The following is a 19,980-nucleotide window of genomic DNA, read 5'->3' on the forward strand; positions in this document are numbered from 1 at the left end:
CGTGCCATTATATTTCTATAAAGATACTGATCTATACAGAACCTCGGTACATGGGGTACACGTAATTGATATTAAGGACTTTAGGTTTTGAGCATTAAACTTTTCAAAATAGGACTTCAATAAAGGCTCTCGGCGCGTGGAGTAGCTAGATTTGAGAATTTTTCTTTCGAAGCTTGGTCCGTCGCTCTCGCTGACCTCCCATCGATGTGCCACCTTATTTCAATAAAATATATAATGTATAAAAAAACTATTTGCCAAATTATAAGTCTTGTTTAATATTTTCGTGTTTAAAGTCTCAAAGCGTAGTGTAGCTGGTTCTAAGGTATTCCGTTTCTAAGCCTTGTTGCTTGCTCGCCCGCTCGCCTTCCTCCGATTTGCCGACGTACTCTCTTTTAAAAAATACTCGTATAAGGGGCTCGAAGCGTAGGATATCTATTCTCTCCATGTAAAACAGTGAAAATGTTCACTATTTTGACACCAAAATTCGGATTAACTTTTAGAACAGTGAAACTCTAACATAAATACTATTTTGTCAAGTGAAAATTTCACTTATGAATAACAGGGAAAAAATGAGAGGAATGATCCTAAAACTGAAACTCTTAAACCCACATACCCCAATAAAACCCCCTGCAGCAAACTTTAATAGGAAAAAAATTTTTGTTAATACGTTTGAACCTTGGGGGAAAGCAAGGGCAAGAATATAATATTTATTAAGGAAATTCTCTCGAAACTGATCCCTAGCCAGGAGAAAGTAAGATTACGAATCGCAAATAGATGATGTCCAGAGGGTTGTCAATATCGGGGTTCAGGGCCCGCATATAAAAATGCATTTTTCGTCGATATCTCGCAAACGAAGGCTTTTCGTGAAAAACGGACGAAATTTTCGCCCCATGCATGGGGCTTGAACATCGAATTTCCGACGTATTCTCTTTTTAAAAATACTCGGTATAAGGAGTCTCAGAGCGTGGGGTAGCTAGATTTAAGAATTTTCGTTTTGGAACTATGCTCCCTGCACTCGCTCGCCTACCTCCGACTTGCCGACGTACTCTCTTTGTGAAAAGACTCGTATAAGGAGTCTCAGAGCGTAGGGTAGTTAGATTTATGAATTTTTGATTTGGAGCCTTAATATTTGCTCTCTCTTGCCTTCCCCGGTTATCCGGCGTATTAAAAAAAAAAAGAAAATTCTCGTATAAGTAGTCTCTGTGGGGTAGCTAGATATGAGAATTTCCATTTAAAGCTCTGCTTCCCGCTCTCGCTTGCCTTCCTTCGATTTGCCAATGTACTATATTTTTAAGAAACTTACTTGTAAGGAATCTCAGAGCGTAGGCTAATTAGATTGAAGAGTTTTGGTTTTGGAGCCTTATTATTTGCTCTCTCTTGCCTTCGTCCGGTTATCCGACGTATTAAAAAAAAAAAAGAAAATTCTCGTATAAGGAGTCTTGGAGCGTGGGGTAGCTAGATTTAAGAATTTTCGTTTTGGAGGCTCGCTCTAGCACCCTTTCCTCCGATTTGCCGACAAACTTTCTTTTTAAAAATACCCGGTATAAGGAGTCTCAGAGCGTAGGGTAGCTTGATTTAAGAGTTTTTATTTTAGAGCTATCATACTTGCTCTCGATCGGCATCATCCGATTTGCAGACGTACTCTCTTTTTAAGAAACTTACTTGTAAGGAATCTCAGAGCGTAGAGTAGTTAGATTGAAGAGTTTTTGTTTTGGAGCTTTATTATTTGCCCTCTCTTGCCATCGTCCGGATATCCGACGTATCAAAAAACAAAAGAAAATTCTCGTATAAGGAGTCTTGGAGCGTGGGGTAGCTAGATTTAAGAATTTTCGTTTTAGAGGCTCGCTCTAGCACGCTTTGTTCCCATTTGCCGACAAACTTTCTTTTTAAAAATACCCAGTATAAGGAGTCTCACAGCGCAGGGTAGCAAGATTTAAGAATTTTCGTTTTGGATCTATGCTCCCTGCACTCGCTCGCCTACCTCCGACTTGCCGACGTACTCTCTTTTTGAAAAGACTCGTATAAGGAGTCTCAGAGCGTAGGGTACTTAGATTTCAGAATTTTCGTTTTGGAGACTCGCTCTAGCTCGCCTTCCTTTGGTTTGACGACGTACTTTCTTTTAAATAATACTCGGTATAAGGAATCTCAGAGCGTAGAGTAGTTAGATTGAAGAGTTTTTGTTTTGGAGCTTTATTATTTGCTCTCTCTTGCCTTCGTCCGGTTATCTGACGTATTAAAAAAAAAAAAGAAAATTCTCGTATAAGGAGTCTTGGAGCGAAGGGTACCTAAATTTTAGGTTTTTCCTTTTAGATGATCGGTCTAGCTCCCCTTCCTCCGGTTTGCTGACGTATTGAAACAAAAATAATTCTCGTATAAGTAGTCTCTGTGGGGTAGCTAGATATGAGAATTTCCATTTAAAGCTCTGCTTCCCGCTCTCGCTTGCCTTCCTTCGATTTGCCAATGTACTATATTTTTAAGAAACTTACTTGTAAGGAATCTCAGAGCGTAGGCTAATTAGATTGAAGAGTTTTGGTTTTGGAGCCTTATTATTTGCTCTCTCTTGCCTTCATCCGGTTATCCGACGTATTAAAAAAAAAAAGAAAATTCTCGTATAAGGAGTCTTGGAGCGTGGGGTAGCTAGATTTAAGAATTTTCGTTTTGGAGGCTCGCTCTAGCACGCTTTGTTCCCATTTGCCGACAAACTTTCTTTTTAAAAATACCCGGTATAAGGAGTCTCAGAGCGTAGGGTAGCTTGATTTAAGAGTTTTTGTTTTAGGGCTATCATACTTGCTCTCGATCGGCATCCTCCGATTTGCCGACGTACTCTCTTTTTACGAAACTTACTTGTAAGGAATCTCAGAGCGTAGAGTAGTTAGATTGAAGAGTTTTTATTTTGGAGCTTTATTATTTGCCCTCTCTTGCCATCGTCCGGATATCCGACGTATCAAAAAACAAAAGAAAATTCTCGTATAAGGAGTCTTGGAGCGTGGGGTAGCTAGATTTAAGAATTTTCGTTTTAGAGGCTCGCTCTAGCACGCTTTGTTCCCATTTGCCGACAAACTTTCTTTTTAAAAATACCCAGTATAAGGAGTCTCACAGCGCAGGGTAGCAAGATTTAAGAATTTTCGTTTTGGAACTATGCTCCCTGCACTCGCTCGCCTACCTCCGACTTGCCGACGTACTCTCTTTTTGAAAAGACTCGTATAAGGAGTCTCAGAGCGTAGGGTAGTTAGATTTCAGAATTTTCGTTTTGGAGACTCGCTCTAGCTCGCCTTCCTTTGGTTTGACGACGTACTTTCTTTTAAATAATACTCGGTATAAGGAATCTCAGAGCGTAGAGTAGTTAGATTGAAGAGTTTTCGTTTTGGAGCTTTATTATTTGCTCTCTCTTGCCATCGTCCGGTTATTCGACGTATTAAAAAAAAAGAAAATTCTCGTATAAGAAGTCTTGGAGCGTGAGGTAGCTAGATTTAAGAATTTTCGTTTTAGATGATCGGTCTAGCTCGCCTTCCTCCGGTTTGCTGACGTATTGAAACAAAAAATTCTCGTATAAGTTGTCTCTGTGGGGTAGCTAGATATGAGAATTTCCATTTAAAGCTCTGCTTCCCGCTCTAGTTTGCCTTCCTTCGATTTCCCAACGTACTCTGTTTTTAAGAAACTTACTTGTAACGAATCTCAGAGCGTAGGGTAATTAGATTGAAGAGTTTTTGTTTTAGAGCTTTATTATTTGCTCTCTCTTCCCTTCGTCCGGTTATCCGACGTATTAAAAAAAAAAAAAAAGAAAATTCTCGTATAAGGAGTCTCAGAGCGTGGGGTAGCTAGATTTAAGAATTTTCGTTTTGGAACTATGCTCCCGGCACTCGCTCGCCACCTCCGACTTGCCGACGTACTCTCTTTTTGAAAAGACTCGTATGAGGAGTCTCAGAGCGTAGGGTAGTTAGATTTATGAATTTTTGATTTGGAGCCTTAATATTTGCTCTCTCTTGCCTTCGTCCGGTTATCCGACGTATTAAAAAAAAAAAAAAAAGAAAATTCTCGTATAAGGAGTCTCAGAGCGTGGGGTAGCTAGATTTAAGAATTTTCGTTTTGGAACTATGCTCCCTGCACTCGCTCGCCTACCTCCGACTTGCCGACGTACTCTCTTTTTAAAAATACTCGTATAAGGAGTCTCGGAGCGTAGGGTACCAAAATTTTAGGGTTTTCGTTTTAGATGATCGGTCTAGCTCGCCATCCTCCGGTTTGCTGACGTATTGAAACAAAAAAATTCTCGTATAAGTAGTCTCTGTGGGGTAGCTAGATATGAGAATTTCCATTTAAAGCTCTGCTTCCCGCTCTCATTTGCCTTCCTTAGATTTGCGAATGTACTATATTTTTAAAAAACTTACTTGTAAGGAGTCTCAGAGCGTAGGGTAGTTGGATTTATGAATTTTTGTTTTGGAGCCTTAATATTTGCTCTCTCTTGCCTTCCTCCGGTTATCAGCGTATTAGAAAAAAAAAAAAGAAAATTCTCGTATAAGGAGTCTTGGAGCGTGGGGTAGCTAGATTTAAGAATTTTCGTTTTGGAGGCTCGCTCTAGCACGCTTTGTTCCCATTTGCCGACAAACTTTCTTTTTAAAAATACCCGGTATAAGGAGTCTCAGAGCGTAGGGTAGCTTGATTTAAGAGTTTTTGTTTTAGGGCTATCATACTTGCTCTCGATCGGCATCCTCCGATTTGCCGACGTACTCTCTTTTTACGAAACTTACTTGTAAGGAATCTCAGAGCGTAGAGTAGTTAGATTGAAGAGTTTTTATTTTGGAGCTTTATTATTTGCCCTCTCTTGCCATCGTCCGGATATCCGACGTATCAAAAAACAAAAGAAAATTCTCGTATAAGGAGTCTTGGAGCGTGGGGTAGCTAGATTTAAGAATTTTCGTTTTAGAGGCTCGCTCTAGCACGCTTTGTTCCCATTTGCCGACAAACTTTCTTTTTAAAAATACCCAGTATAAGGAGTCTCACAGCGCAGGGTAGCAAGATTTAAGAATTTTCGTTTTGGAACTATGCTCCCTGCACTCGCTCGCCTACCTCCGACTTGCCGACATACTCTCTTTTTGAAAAGACTCGTATAAGGAGTCTCAGAGCGTAGGGTAGTTAGATTTCAGAATTTTCGTTTTGGAGACTCGCTCTAGCTCGCCTTCCTTTGGTTTGACGACGTACTTTCTTTTAAATAATACTCGGTATAAGGAATCTCAGAGCGTAGAGTAGTTAGATTGAAGAGTTTTCGTTTTGGAGCTTTATTATTTGCTCTCTCTTGCCATCGTCCGGTTATTCGACGTATTAAAAAAAAAGAAAATTCTCGTATAAGAAGTCTTGGAGCGTGAGGTAGCTAGATTTAAGAATTTTCGTTTTAGATGATCGGTCTAGCTCGCCTTCCTCCGGTTTGCTGACGTATTGAAACAAAAAAATTCTCGTATAAGTTGTCTCTGTGGGGTAGCTAGATATGAGAATTTCCATTTAAAGCTCTGCTTCCCGCTCTAGTTTGCCTTCCTTCGATTTCCCAACGTACTCTGTTTTTAAGAAACTTACTTGTAACGAATCTCAGAGCGTAGGGTAATTAGATTGAAGAGTTTTTGTTTTAGAGCTTTATTATTTGCTCTCTCTTCCCTTCGTCCGGTTATCCGACGTATTAAAAAAAAAAAAAAAAAGAAAATTCTCGTATAAGGAGTCTCAGAGCGTGGGGTAGCTAGATTTAAGAATTTTCGTTTTGGAACTATGCTCCCGGCACTCGCTCGCCACCTCCGACTTGCCGACGTACTCTCTTTTTGAAAAGACTCGTATAAGGAGTCTCAGAGCGTGGGGTAGCTAGATTTATGAATTTTCGTTTTGGAGGCTCGCTCTAGCACCCTTTCCTCCGATTTGCCGACAAACTTTCTTTTTAAAAATACCCGGTATAAGGAGTCTCAGAGCGTAGGGTAGCTTGATTTAAGAGTTTTTATTTTAGAGCTATCATACTTGCTCTCGATCGGCATCATCCGATTTGCAGACGTACTCTCTTTTTAAGAAACTTACTTGTAAGGAATCTCAGAGCGTAGAGTAGTTAGATTGAAGAGTTTTTATTTTGGAGCTTTATTATTTGCCCTCTCTTGCCATCGTCCGGATATCCGACGTATCAAAAAACAAAAGAAAATTCTCGTATAAGGAGTCTTGGAGCGTGGGGTAGCTAGATTTAAGAATTTTCGTTTTAGAGGCTCGCTCTAGCACGCTTTGTTCCCATTTGCCGACAAACTTTCTTTTTAAAAATACCCAGTATAAGGAGTCTCACAGCGCAGGGTAGCAAGATTTAAGAATTTTCGTTTTGGAACTATGCTCCCTGCACTCGCTCGCCTACCTCCGACTTGCCGACGTACTCTCTTTTTGAAAAGACTCGTATAAGGAGTCTCAGAGCGTAGGGTAGTTAGATTTCAGAATTTTCGTTTTGGAGACTCGCTCTAGCTCGCCTTCCTTTGGTTTGACGACGTACTTTCTTTTAAATAATACTCGGTATAAGGAATCTCAGAGCGTAGAGTAGTTAGATTGAAGAGTTTTTGTTTTGGAGCTTTATTATTTGCTCTCTCTTGCCTTCGTCCGGTTATCTGACGTATTAAAAAAAAAAGAAAATTCTCGTATAAGGAGTCTTGGAGCGAAGGGTACCTAAATTTTAGGTTTTTCGTTATAGATGATCGGTCTAGCTCGCCTTCCTCCGGTTTGCTGACGTATTGAAACAAAAAAATTCTCGTATAAGTAGTCTCTGTGGGGTAGCTAGATATGAGAATTTCCATTTAAAGCTCTGCTTCCCGCTCTAGTTTGCCTTCCTTCGATTTCCCAACGTACTCTGTTTTTAAGAAACTTACTTGTAAGGAATCTCAGAGCGTAGGGTAATTAGATTGAAGAGTTTTTGTTTTAGAGCTTTATTATTTGCTCTCTCTTCCCTTCGTCCGGTTATCCGACGTATTAAAAAAAAAAAAAAAAAGAAAATTCTCGTATAAGGAGTCTCAGAGCGTGAGGTAGCTAGATATGAGAATTTCCATTTAAAGCTCTGCTTCCCGCTCTCGCTTGCCTTCCTTCGATTTGCCAATGTACTATATTTTTAAGAAACTTACTTGTAAGGAGTCTCAGAGCGTAGGGTAGTTGGATTTATGAATTTTTGTTTTGGAGCCTTAATATTTGCTCTCTCTTGCCTTCCTCCGGTTATCAGCGTATTAGAAAAAAAAAAAAGAAAATTCTCGTATAAGGAGTCTTGGAGCGTGGGGTAGCTAGATTTAAGAATTTTCGTTTTGGAGGCTCGCTCTAGCACGCTTTGTTCCCATTTGCCGACAAACTTTCTTTTTAAAAATACCCGGTATAAGGAGTCTCAGAGCGTAGGGTAGCTTGATTTAAGAGTTTTTGTTTTAGGGCTATCATACTTGCTCTCGATCGGCATCCTCCGATTTGCCGACGTACTCTCTTTTTAAGAAACTTACTTGTAAGGAATCTCAGAGCGTAGGCTAATTAGATTGAAGAGTTTTGGTTTTGGAGCCTTATTATTTGCTCTCTCTTGCCTTCGTCCGGTTATCCGACGTATTAAAAAAAAAAAAAGAAAATTCTCGTATAAGGAGTCTTGGAGCGTGGGGTAGCTAGATTTAAGAATTTTCGTTTTGGAGGCTCGCTCTAGCACCCTTTCCTCCGATTTGCCGACAAACTTTCTTTTTAAAAATACCCGGTATAAGGAGTCCCAGAGCGTTGGGTAGCTTGATTTAAGAGTTTTTGTTTTAGAGCTATCATACTTCCATTTAAAGCTCTGCTTCCCGCTCTCGCTTGCCTTCCTTAGATTTGCGAATGAACTATATTTTTAAAAAACTTACTTGTAACGAATCTCAGAGCGTAGGCTCATTAGATTGAAGAGTTTTTGTTTTGGAGCTTTATTATTTGCTCTCTCTTGCCATCCTCCGGTTATTCGACGTATTAAAAAAAAAGAAAATTCTCGTATAAGGAGTCTTGGAGCGTGGGGTAGATAGATTAAAGAATTTTCGTTTTGGAGGCTCGCTTTAGCACCCTTTCCTCCCATTTGCCGACAAACTTTCTTTTTAAAAATACCCGGTATAAGGAGTCTCAGAGCGCAGGGTAGTTAGATTTATGAATTTTTGTTTTAGAGCCTTAATATTTGCTCTCTCTTGCCATCGTCCGGTTATCCGACGTATTAAAAAAAAAAAGAAAATTCTCGTATAAGGAGCCTTGGAGCGTAGGGTACCGAAATTTTAGGTTTTTCGTTTTAGATGATCGGTCTAGCTCGCCTTCCTCCGGTTTGCTGACGTATTGAAACAAAAAAATTCTCGTATAAGTTGTCTCTGTGGGGTAGCTAGATATGAGAATTTCGATTTAAAGCTCTGCTTCCCGCTCTCTCTTGCCTTCCTTCGATTTGCCAATGTACTATATTTTTAAGAAACTTACTTGTAACGAATCTCAGAGCGTAGGCTCATTAGATTGAAGAGTTTTTGTTTTGGAGCTTTATTATTTGCTCTCTCTTGCCATCCTCCGGTTATTCGACGTATTAAAAAAAAAGAAAATTCTCGTATAAGGAGTCTTGGAGCGTGGGGTAGCTAGATTTAAGAATTTTCGTTTTGGAGGCTCGCTCTAGCACGCTTTCCTCCGATTTGCCGACGTACTCTCTTTTTAAAAATACTCGTATAAGGAGTCTCGGAGCGTAGGGTACCTAAATTTTAGGTTTTTCGTTTTAGATGATCGGTCTAGCTCGCCTTCCTCCGGTTTGCTGACATATTGAAACAAAAAAAATTCTCGTATAAGTAGTCTCTGTGGGGTAGCTATATATGAGAATTTCCATTTAAAGCTCTGCTTCCCGCTCTCGCTTGCCTTCCTTCGATTTGCCAATGTACTATATTTTTAAGAAACTTACTTGTAAGGAATCTCAGAGCGTAGGCTAATTTGATTGAAGAGTTTTGGTTCTGGACCCTTATTATTTGCTCTCTCTTGCCTTCGTCCGGTTATCCGAGGTATTAAAAAAAAAAGAAAATTCTCGTATAAGGAGTCTTGGAGCGTGGGGTAGCTAGATTTAAGAATTTTCGTTTTGGAGGCTCGCTCTAGCACGCTTTGTTCCCATTTGCCGACGTACTCTCTTTTTAAAAATACTCGTATAAGGAGTCTCGGAGCGTAGGGTACCTAAATTTTAGGTTTTTCGTTTTAGATGATCGGTCTAGCTCGCCTTCCTCCGGTTTGCTGACGTATTGAAACAAAAAAAATTCTCGTATAAGTAGTCTCTGTGGGGTAGCTATATATGAGAATTTCCATTTAAAGCTCTGCTTCCCGCTCTCGCTTGCCTTCCTTCGATTTGCCAATGTACTATATTTTTAAGAAACTTACTTGTCAGGAATCTCAGAGCGTAGGCTAATTTGATTGAAGAGTTTTGGTTCTGGACCCTTATTATTTGCTCTCTCTTGCCTTCGTCCGGTTATCCGAGGTATTAAAAAAAAAAAGAAAATTCTCGTATAAGGAGTCTTGGAGCGTGGGGTAGCTAGATTTAAGAATTTTCGTTTTGGAGGCTCGCTCTAGCACGCTTTGTTCCCATTTGCCGACAAACTTTCTTTTTAAAAATACCCGGTATAAGGAGTCTCAGAGCGCAGGGTAGCTTGATTTTAGGTTTTTTGTTTTAGATGATCGGTCTAGCTCGCCTTCCTCCGGTTTGCTTACGTATTGAAACAAAAAAAATTCTCGTATAAGTAGTCGCTGTGGGGTAGCTAGATATGAGAATTTCCATTTAAAGCTCTGCTTCCCGCTCTCGCTTGCCTTCCTTCGATTTGCCAACGTACTATATTTTTAAGAAACTTACTTGTAAGGAATCTCAGAGCGTAGGGTAATTAGATTGAAGAGTTTTTGTTTTGGAGCTTTATTATTTGCTCCCTCTTGCCTTCGACCGGTTATCCGATTTATTAAAAAAAAAAGAAAATTCTCGTATAAGGAGTCTTGGAGCGTGGGGTAGCTAGATTTAAGAATTTTCGTTTTGGAGGCTCGCTCTAGCACGCTTTCCTCCATTTGCCGACGTACTCTCTTTTTAAAAATACTCGTATAAGGAGTCTCGGAGCGTAGGGTACCTAAATTTTAGGTTTTTTGTTTTAGATGATCGGTCTAGCTCGCCTTCCTCCGGTTTGCTGACGTATTGAAACAAAAAAAATTCTCGTATAAGTAGTCTCTGTGGGGTAGCTAGATATGAGAATTTCCATTTAAAGCTCTGCTTCCCGCTCTCGCTTGCCTTCCTTCGATTTTCCAACGTACTCTATTTTTAAGAAACTTACTTGTAAGGAATCTCGGAGCGTAGGGTAATTAGATTGAAGAGTTTTTGTTTTAGAGCTTTTTTATTTGCTCTCTCTTGCCTTCGTTCGGTTATCAGACCTATTAAAAAAAAAAAGAAAATTTTCGTATAAGGAGTCTTGGAGCGTGGGGTAGCTAGATTTAAGAATTTTCGTTTTAGAGGCTCGCTCTAGCACGAGTAGATAGGCTATAGGCATACTGGCTCATGCGGATTCTGGCTCACCTCCTCCTCTCTCAAGGTGAGCCAGAATCCGAGCTGTGTATTTTAAATGGAGGGATGGTCGATCCCTCCCTTCCCTCCCCTAGCGACCGAGAATTCTTCCCCCTCTCAAAGTGAGCCAGAATCCGAGCCGTGTATTTTAGATGGAAGGATTGTCGATCCCTCCCTTCCCTCTCCTAGCGATCGAGAATTCACCCCCACTCTCAGAGTGAGCCAGTAACCGAAGTATGTATAAGTCCCAATCTTCCCTTCTCCGTGTCCCGAAAAAATTTAGAGGTTGGTTCATGCTCCTCCTCCCTCGCGCAGGTATGGATGACGACCCTCGCACAGGTGTTTTCCTCTACTTTTACTCATTGTATGCGAGAAATTTTCACTATACAGACTTCGTGTAGATAATTCACGGATACGTATACAAACTATCCCACGCAGATGTATACAGCTTCTAGTGTCAGCTGTTTTCTGACTGAGAAACGCTAAGCTAGAAAATATTTACCACCGACTGTGCGTGCAGGTACTATCCCTTGCACTTTCCCAGAGACAACACTGCTGTTTAAAAATCATTTGCAGAGACATCTGATTTGGTGTGTAGGGAACGCACAGATGTCTCTCGCATCGAGATACAGCAATTTTCTTAGACGTCCTAAATAAATTCAGAGTGAGATTTTCTCCAAGATCTTTTCTTGTGAGAAGAGGATAATCTCGCATTCTCACAGTCGAGATTCGAAACAAAAGGGAGTGTCCACTAAGAGGAGGTGGACACTAGTTTTTAAAAATTTGGTGAGGGAAATTTTAGCACGAATCGTAAGGCTTTCCACCCTCAATAGATGTGAGGAGGTGTGTTTTTCAAAAATTAGGAGAGAAAACTTTTACACCAATCACAGGACTTTAGAAAAATGCTGTGGAATGGGAAGGGGCTGTTTTCGCAATAAAAAGCCCACCGTAGGCTGCGGTGAGTCAGTTCAATTTTCGGTTTTGAAATCGAATATCGAGTGAAATGGCACCCAAGAGGAGTCCAGGAAGCTGCAGCAGCAGCAGCAGGAATAGCATCAGGACGATGCAGGATAGAATTCGGTGGCTAATTGCCAACGCTCCAACATTGCTTATGATGTTGGAGCATGTCTCCTGGGCCATTGAGGCCATCAATTCACGTAAGTAAATAATTATTTTGATTTTTCATAATTAAAAAATAAAAAAATAATTTTTTCAAAATTTTTTTCAATTTTTAGTGCCATCGCTGCCACCACTTGCTGCCATGCAGCAATTATATGAATGAATTAGGCCAGGAAGCTCTTCGCCCAACCCTACCCGCCGAGAGTCCAAGCTCGTCGTCCAGCACTGCCCGCCGAGAGAGTCCAAGCTCGTCGTCCAGCACTGCCCGCCGAGAGAGTCCAAGCTCGTCGTCCAGCACTGCCCGCCGAGAGAGTCCAAGCTCGTCGTCCAGCACTGCCCGCCGAGAGAGTCCAAGCTCGTCGTCCAGCACTGCCCGCCGAGAGAGTCCAAGCTCGTCGTCCAGCACTGCCCGCCGAGAGAGTCCAAGCTCGTCGTCCAGCACTGCCCGCCGAGAGAGGCCAAGCTCTCAGCCCAGTACTGCCCGCCGAGAGGGGCCTTCAGCTGGACCGAGCACATCAGCGAGTACTAGGCCCAGTCGTCCGGCGGATAAGAGGACAAGCTCGAAGAGGTCGAGCTCCTCCTCGAGCTCTAGTTCGAGCTCCAGCACCTCATCTAGTTGCGAGTCATGCAAGTCGGTGAAGAGCATCAGGGATTTAAAACCAATTCCGAAAAAAGCAAAATTGGATGTGAGTTTTTTTTTAATTCATAATAAAACATTTTTTTTATATAATTATAATATTTAATATTAATTATTTTGCAATCTTTTTTGTTTAGGTGATTCAAAAACTGAGAAGCCGTCAAGTCGCGGGCTGCTTAGTTTGAAGAAACTAAGCAGTAGCAGTGGCATGCAGCCCATAACTCAACAGCAACAACAGCAGCAACCACGGCAGCAACAACAGCAGCAGCAGCAGCAACAACAACAGCAGCAACAACAGCAGCAGCAACAACAGCAGCAGCAACATCAGCAGCGGCAGCAACAACAAAAGAATGTTCCGCGAATTATCGATATGGAGATTGTGATCGACCCTATCGATGTAACAAAATTAAAAAAAAAAAGTAATGTAAAAATTTATTAATTTTTTTTGTGAGCCTATGTACAAAAAATAGAATAAGGTGTTAATAAAAAAAAATATATTGTATACATTTTCGTCCTTTCTTTTTAATTCACTTTGTTCATTGATTTCATTGAAAAAAAAATGGCCTTTCTTTTAATAATACTATTATGTAGTAGACTATTAATTCATTAACTTATTAAATGAAATATAAATGCTTGATTGTTATTTTTAATATTTGTTTTCTATCACAGAAATATATCAAACTTTACAATATATGCTTCTCAACTTTCTCTTAAATTTTTAAGGTTATATCTCAACTCAGTTTTGTGTCAACGTACACATCATGTTTCTTTTTGTAACAATAGTAATATTTACAATATAGAATATTATAAATACACAAAATATAATTTGATATGCATTATAGTATTATATTTCATTTTAATATTAGAATTAATTTTAGAAATTAAAACAAATCAAAAAAAAATCTAATGATACTTTTTACGCATTCTTGGCTTCACTTCATCCGGTCATGACTTTTTTTTTATACCGGGATCATAATAATTATTATAAAAATATTTAAGCATTGTTTTTTTTTTTATCTTATTTATCTTTATTTCCAATATAAACATGTACATGTATTATTTTTTTTTAAAATATTATCAATTTCATCTTGGCCAAATGATGATTCTAGATAATTTAACAGCCAAGCTCGTATTGATATAACATGGTGAATGGCGCACATAGGTTTTCTCCGTATGCAAAGAGCATGGTTGAAACAAAAGTACTGGTTTTCACTTATTATTTCTTCAAGAGGTGGACATTCAAAGTCTTCAACATTTGAAATGGATCTGCAAAGTATCAGATAAAAATTAAAAATAAGTATCAAAACGTTTCAAAATAATTAACTTACATGTTTGGCAAAATATTTTTCATCCATCGGGCTTTCTGTTCTCCCTTTATGAATATTTTTTCTACTCCTTGCGTGCAGATTTGCAAGATTCGATAAAGACGATGATACGGAATATCGCCAGAGTTCCACGCTATTCCATGATGACTCTTTTCCAACCATTGAGACATACATTTTTCCTCTTCTGTCAGTTCTTCCCAAGCCATTGGAGGTTTGAAAAGATATGCGGTCGGTAAGGCAGTTTTCCTCAAATTAAGGAAACTTATTTCTTTGAAAATAAAAGTATCTTCTGCGATTCTCTGAAATCCTTGAATGTCGCAAATATAAGCATTTTCTTCTTTACATTGCAAGATAGTATTTTTAAACAACAAATCGTAGTCACGTGTTCTTTCCATCTTTTCAGCTTGTAGACAGCTTAGCAAGAAGTGATCTCGCGAGGTCCCAGCATCCTCGTTTTATAATGTGAAACTCCGCCTTTCACTCTTCCAGGAATGGATGCTCAAAACAAATGCATAGCCCTCATTTGTTGGGGTGAAAAGACGATTTTTGGTTGGTTCAAAAGGAAGAAAATTTATCCCTTCTCTAGAAAATTTTTCTCCTCTTAGTCTCATAATCTTCTAGGATTGGATGATGGAAAAAATGCGTACCCCTTATTGGAAGAAAATTCATCCCTTCCCGAGAAAATCTTTCTCCTCTCTCCTCAGCAGCGAGATCTTCCACCTCTTCTTATGATGATTTCAGCTTTAAAAGAGAGAAATTTCTCTTAGACGAGCACAGTTCACCTGACGCAGTCAGCAAAAAAAATTTTTAGTCTCATCTTTGTGCAAGATTACTAGTGACACTCTAGTGAAAAAGAAAACAGTAAAAATGGCTTCGATTGATCTTATCGAACGTCTTGTACAAGTGCTTCGCGATACTGTACAAAATGTGGATCAAATGAGCGTCAATGATATTCATTATTGGTTAGATATGCGTAATTCTACTATTAATGAATTAAACGAAAAAATTTCTAAATTCAATCTCACGAGAGGAGAAAAACAGAAATGTCAAACTTGTTTGACGCATCTTTCGTGTGTGCAAGTAGAATTTGAACATAATCTTCATCGAGGAGGTAGTCTGCATGCTGAAGAAGCAGAAGCTAGAGTTGAGTGGCGTGATGTGCAATCAGCCTTCCAAAATCGAATCAGGACAGGTGTGGTTGTTAACATAAAGCATGTGGACATATTGAGTTTTTTTAATGATGCACTGAAGCTCTTCAAAGTTAAGACACAAGCATGTTTAGAAGAATATAATGCGGTGAAAATCAATTCGGATTTTATTTCAGAATTTACAATGCAAAAAAATGGTGAAGAAACGACAGATATTAAATATTTTACGAGTGAGAGTGCTACAGTATACATGTCAACAGATTTAGAGAAATGGTTTACAGACAATATTAAAGAGCCCATTCTTTCGCAATTAGAAGAATTTCAAGAAAAGGATTCAGGCTGGACACTGAAAAGTATTATAAGTTTATGTATAAATATGAAAAAATATTCTCCAATTAAGGGAAGTTCGTATATTCCTCTTCCAAAGTTTATTGAAAATAAAAAAGCTTGTGTTAACGTTCATAATAACGACGATCAGTGTTTTAAGTATGCTGTTCTTTCATCATTATATCCAAGTAACAAAAATGCTAGTAGAGTTAATCAGTATCGATTGCATGAAAATGAATTAAATTTTGCTGGTATAGAATTCCCAGTAAAACTTAAAAGTATTCCGAAATTTGAAAAACTGAATAATATTTCAGTAAATGTATACATGCTTAGAAAGTATGGCCACAAATTCGAAGTATCATCTTGTCATATTACGACAGAGAAGAAGGAAAAACATGTAAACCTTCTCATCATTCAAGATTTTTATATAGATGAGCATGAAGAAAATAATCGTGCTGATGAAGGTGACATGCCTAAATATCATTACGTTTGGATAAAAAGTATGTCTCGACTTTTGAGTTCTCAAGTGTCTAAAACTCATTTAAAATCTTACCATTGTGAAAGATGTTTACAAATATTTTATACCGAGGAAAGATTGAAAATGCATGAAAGCGATTGTAAAAATTTAAATGATTGTCGAATAAATTTGCCTGATTGTAAGAATAATATTCTCAAATTCGAAGATTACAGTAAGAGTGAAAAGGTTCCTTTTGTTATTTATGCAGATTTTGAATGTTTATTGAAGCCTACTGAGAATGAGAATGCTTTCCAACGGCACGAAGCATACAGCATAGGATACTTCATAAAATGCAGTTTTGATGATAGCTTATCTGGCTATAGATCATACAGAAGAAAAAATGAAGAAGAAGAGACAGCTGCAGCATGGTTTGTTAACGAATTAAAGTCAATTGGTGAAAAAATTGACGTACTCTACAAGAATCCAAAACCAATGAGACTCACAGATTTAGAGGAAATATCTTTTCGGAGATCATCAGCTTGTCATATATGTCGGAAACCAATCACTGGTGAAGAACTTGCTGTACGAGACCATTGTCATCTCACAGGGCGGTAAGTTGCCTTCTCGATTATATTTGAAATAAAGTAAACGAAATTTTGTAATTCTAAGATAGATTTTCTTCTTCAGTTTCAGAGGTGCAGCTCATAATTCTTGTAACTTGAATTATAAGGATTCAAGATTCATTCCTGTGGTTTTTCATAACCTCAATTACGACACTCATTTTATTTTAAAAGAGATTGCTACTTCTACGTTGATGAAAGGACGAGTAAATTTAATACCTCACAATAAGGAGAAATATATTTCTTTTACAAAATACGTGGATGACTGCAACATAAGTTTTAGATTCATAGATTCTTGGCGTTTTCTACCTTCATCATTGGAAAAGCTTGCATCATATCTGAAAAATGTGCCGATAGCAGTAAAGGAATTTCGATCAGATGAACTTACAGATGAAAAGATAGATCTCCTTCGACAAAAAGGTGTATTTCCATATGATTTTGTAAATGGATTAGATAAGTTGACGACTACAAAATTGCCAGAAAAGAATGATTTTTATAATAAGCTAACAGATTCTCATATTGCTGAAGAAGACTATAAGCATGCTGTCCAAGTTTGGAATAAGTTCAATATTAGTACGTTGGGAGAATATTCAGATCTTTATCTGAAAACCGATGTTTCACTATTGGCCGACGTTTTCGAGAGTTTTCGAGAAACATCTCTTAAAGCCTATGATTTATGTCCTGCTCACTTTTATACGACTCCTGGACTAACTTTTTCAGCAGCTTTAAAAATGACAAAGGTAGAATTGGAGCTTCTTACAGATATTGACATGCTAATGTTTATTGAATCGGGCATTCGAGGTGGAATAAGTCAGTGTTGTAATCGATATGCCAAGGCAAACAATCCATATATGGGCTCTTCATACGATAAGGATCAGAAAACAAAGACTCTCTTATATTTTGATATTATCAATCTTTATGGATGGGCAATGGTACAGCCTTTACCAGTTGGAAAATTCAAATGGATTGAATATGAGACAAATCCAAATTTTTTTAATACACCACCAGATTCTGATATTGGCTATTTTGCTGAAGTTGACTTGGAGTATCCCGAAGAAATACATGATGATCATAGGGATTTACCTTTTTGCGCAGAACATCTTGCACCACCTGGCTCAAAGCAGAAGAAACTTCTCACGACTTTAAATGACAAAAAAAGATATGTCATTCATTATCGAGCACTTAAGCAGGTTTTAGATAATGGACTTCGATTAAAAAAGGTGCATAGGATTTTGAGTTTTGAGCAGAGGGCGTGGCTCAAACCATATGTTGAATTTAACACAGAAAAGCGAAAGCAGGCAAAGAATGAGTTTGAAAAACTCTTCTACAAATTGTTAATTAATGCAGTCTATGGAAAGTGTATTGAACGAGAGCGGAAACGTGTAGATGTGCGATTAGTAAATAAATTTACAGGCAGATACGGAGCAGAAGCACGCATAGCTCTACCAAATTTTCACAGTTGTGCAATCTTCGATGAAAATTTGGTTGCCATTCAGCTGAAGAGGACAAGTATTACAATCAAAAAACCAATATACGTTGGTCTCTCAATTCTAGATTTGTCAAAAACACTAGTATATGATTTTCATTATTCATATATGAAGAAGCGAGTTGGAGAAAAATGCAAACTCCTTTATACGGACACCGATAGTTTAATATATGAAGTTGAGGATGTTGATATGTATCAAGTAATGAAAGAAGATATACATAAATTTGATACTTCTGATTATGACGAAAATAATCAGTTTGGAATTCCACATGTTAATAAAATGTTCCTGGATTGATGAAAGATGAATGCTGTGGCAAGATTATGACAGAATTCATTGGTTTAAGAAGCAAAATGTACAGTATTTTGATTAATGGAGCCGCGACAGTGAAAAAAGCTAAAGGTATAAAATCTAATGTTGTAAAGAAATCAATCACATTCGAAGATTATCGAAAATGCCTTCAGGATCTTGTTATTATAAAACGTGAGCAGTGTAATATTCGTTCAAAATTACACATTGTGCATACTGAGAAACAGGAAAAAATTGCTCTAAGTCCACACGATGATAAAAGATTCTTATTGCCTCATAGTACTGACACTTTGCCTTGGGGACATTACAGAATTATGGAAGAACAGATGGCGCAAGCTGCAATGCAAGTAGAGGGAGATGCGGTGGAGGGGATTGTAGTGGAGGAGAGGGGCAACAATGGCGAAGGACGAAAAAGAGAGGGAGAAAGTGAGTGGGGGCATGAAGCAACCAATGAGAATGCTTCGCGGGTGGGGATGTCACTTTATGCTGATGGAGGGGAACCAATCAGGATTGAATATGATGTTTTAGAGGAGTTTATGCACGAGTGGGATCCATCATTGGATAGGTTAGGAACTGAACAAGAAGAGAGAAGTAATATATTACTAGAGGCTATGGAAGGGGCAGAAATTGTGGTGGGAAACGGGCTATATGAACGGACGCAGCACGATGAACAGCACATTCGAGAAATCGAAGCGAACAACCAACCTTGTGCAAAGAGACCAAGACTCACCTAACTCTAAAATAAGTAAGTTCTATTTCTTAGTTCTCTCTCTCTCTCTCTCTCTCAATTCTCACCTATGAGACATTTTTCACTAACATATATTTTTATTTTTACTTTTCAGAATGGATCTATCTGCACTCAACAAGATTGCCGAGCGCGAGTTCTTGCCTAAGAAGAAAGTCACGGACTTAGAAAAAGATCATGACTACATGGTGACTGCACTCAAGGAGGTGAAGACGAGATTCGGCACGAAGATCGTGGCCGAAATCGATGACAGCTTTCAAATATTTCTGCCGGGGAAGATCTCATCAGCAGTCTTGAAAGATCAAGAACTGTTCAACAATCTCTCTAACACAGCAAATAAACTCAGTTTATTTGTAACATATCAGGGTGGAACTTCATTTAAGTTCAGTACTTGCTAAAAATAAATAAAATAAAATACAAAGATTGATTATTTTTTCAAACTATTTATTTGTTCGAAACTTGTACATAATATACATGAATAAATGCAGTATTAAACTTAATTTACAATTGTTTTCTTATTTATATATCCTAGATAATTCATACAACCTCATTTTTATCTATCCAACTATTGTGCTTGTCACTAAATCCTAACCATTTAACATATATGCGTTTACCACTTTTCTTTAAAACTTTTTCTACTAGATAAATTTCAGGATACAAAGTTTTGTGAATTTCCGTTTCATAAAAGCCGCCAGAGACGGGTTTATCATGATAATCTTTGAGGTGGTAAGTTACTGGATCTGTTTTTACAACTCGCGTTATTGTGAAAATTTCCGTAGACCAGTTAGGCGTGTAACCTTTTTCAAAAACATTTTTTATCCTACTTATTCGTACTTTATCTCCTACTTTGAATTTCGGTTTTTTCACTGGTGACTTTTCAGTAGGAAAACGTCTCTTGACTTCTCGCTCATTTGCCTGTGTAACATTTTCAGGCTCGATTCCTGTCGTCCGATGTTTTCTCGAATTGTATGCTTTGAGCAAGTTAGGTAAAATATCCATCCATTTATAGCTTCCTTGTTTGCTGAATTCTAACCACATTGCATTTTTTAACGTTCTATTGAATCGTTCGCATATGCTTGCATGAAGATTACTATGTGAAGAGTATAAGTGTATATTGTGCTTCTTCATAAGTTTTTGAAAAATTGAATTGTAAAATTCTTTTCCTTGGTCAGTTTGTAGATTCTTCGGTACTCGACCTTCTTTCAGTATTGACTTCATAGCTGCAGTAACATCCTGACCACTCTTCGACTTGACTGGCACGGCCCACGCGTACTTTGAAAA

General features: G+C 38.4%; 2 protein-coding genes and 1 long non-coding RNA gene across 3 annotated transcripts in view; all 3 read left to right on the forward strand.

Annotated features, from left to right (window-relative positions):
- Positions 1-19,980, forward strand: part of LOC116417913 (DNA fragmentation factor subunit alpha-like) — a 243,519-nt gene that overhangs the window by 132,123 nt on the left and 91,416 nt on the right. The window lies entirely within an intron of this gene.
- Positions 357-12,703, forward strand: LOC116417912. Its single transcript, XR_004345311.1, has 2 exons — positions 357-12,333; positions 12,422-12,703. It is a non-coding gene; the product is annotated as an uncharacterized LOC116417912 (long non-coding RNA).
- LOC100117886 lies at positions 13,531-19,179 on the forward strand. Its single transcript, XM_032602180.1, has 3 exons — positions 13,531-16,152; positions 16,229-18,699; positions 18,797-19,179. The coding sequence occupies exons 1-2, from the start codon at positions 14,477-14,479 to the stop codon at positions 17,940-17,942; spliced, it is 3,390 nt and encodes a 1,129-aa protein (XP_032458071.1). The 5' UTR covers positions 13,531-14,476; the 3' UTR covers positions 17,943-18,699; positions 18,797-19,179.

Source organism: Nasonia vitripennis, assembly GCF_009193385.2.
Source record: "Nasonia vitripennis strain AsymCx chromosome 5 unlocalized genomic scaffold, Nvit_psr_1.1 chr5_random0006, whole genome shotgun sequence".
In the NCBI taxonomy this organism is placed as follows: Eukaryota; Metazoa; Arthropoda; class Insecta; order Hymenoptera; family Pteromalidae; genus Nasonia; species Nasonia vitripennis.

Coding starts and splice junctions, on each gene's coding strand:
- LOC100117886 (XM_032602180.1), top strand. CDS start 14,477: ATGGCTTCGATTGATCTTATCGAACGTCTTGTACAAGTGCTTCGCGAT. Junction 16,153..16,228: donor CATTGTCATCTCACAGGGCG/GTAAGTTGCCTT, acceptor TTTCTTCTTCAG/TTTCAGAGGTGCAGCTCATA.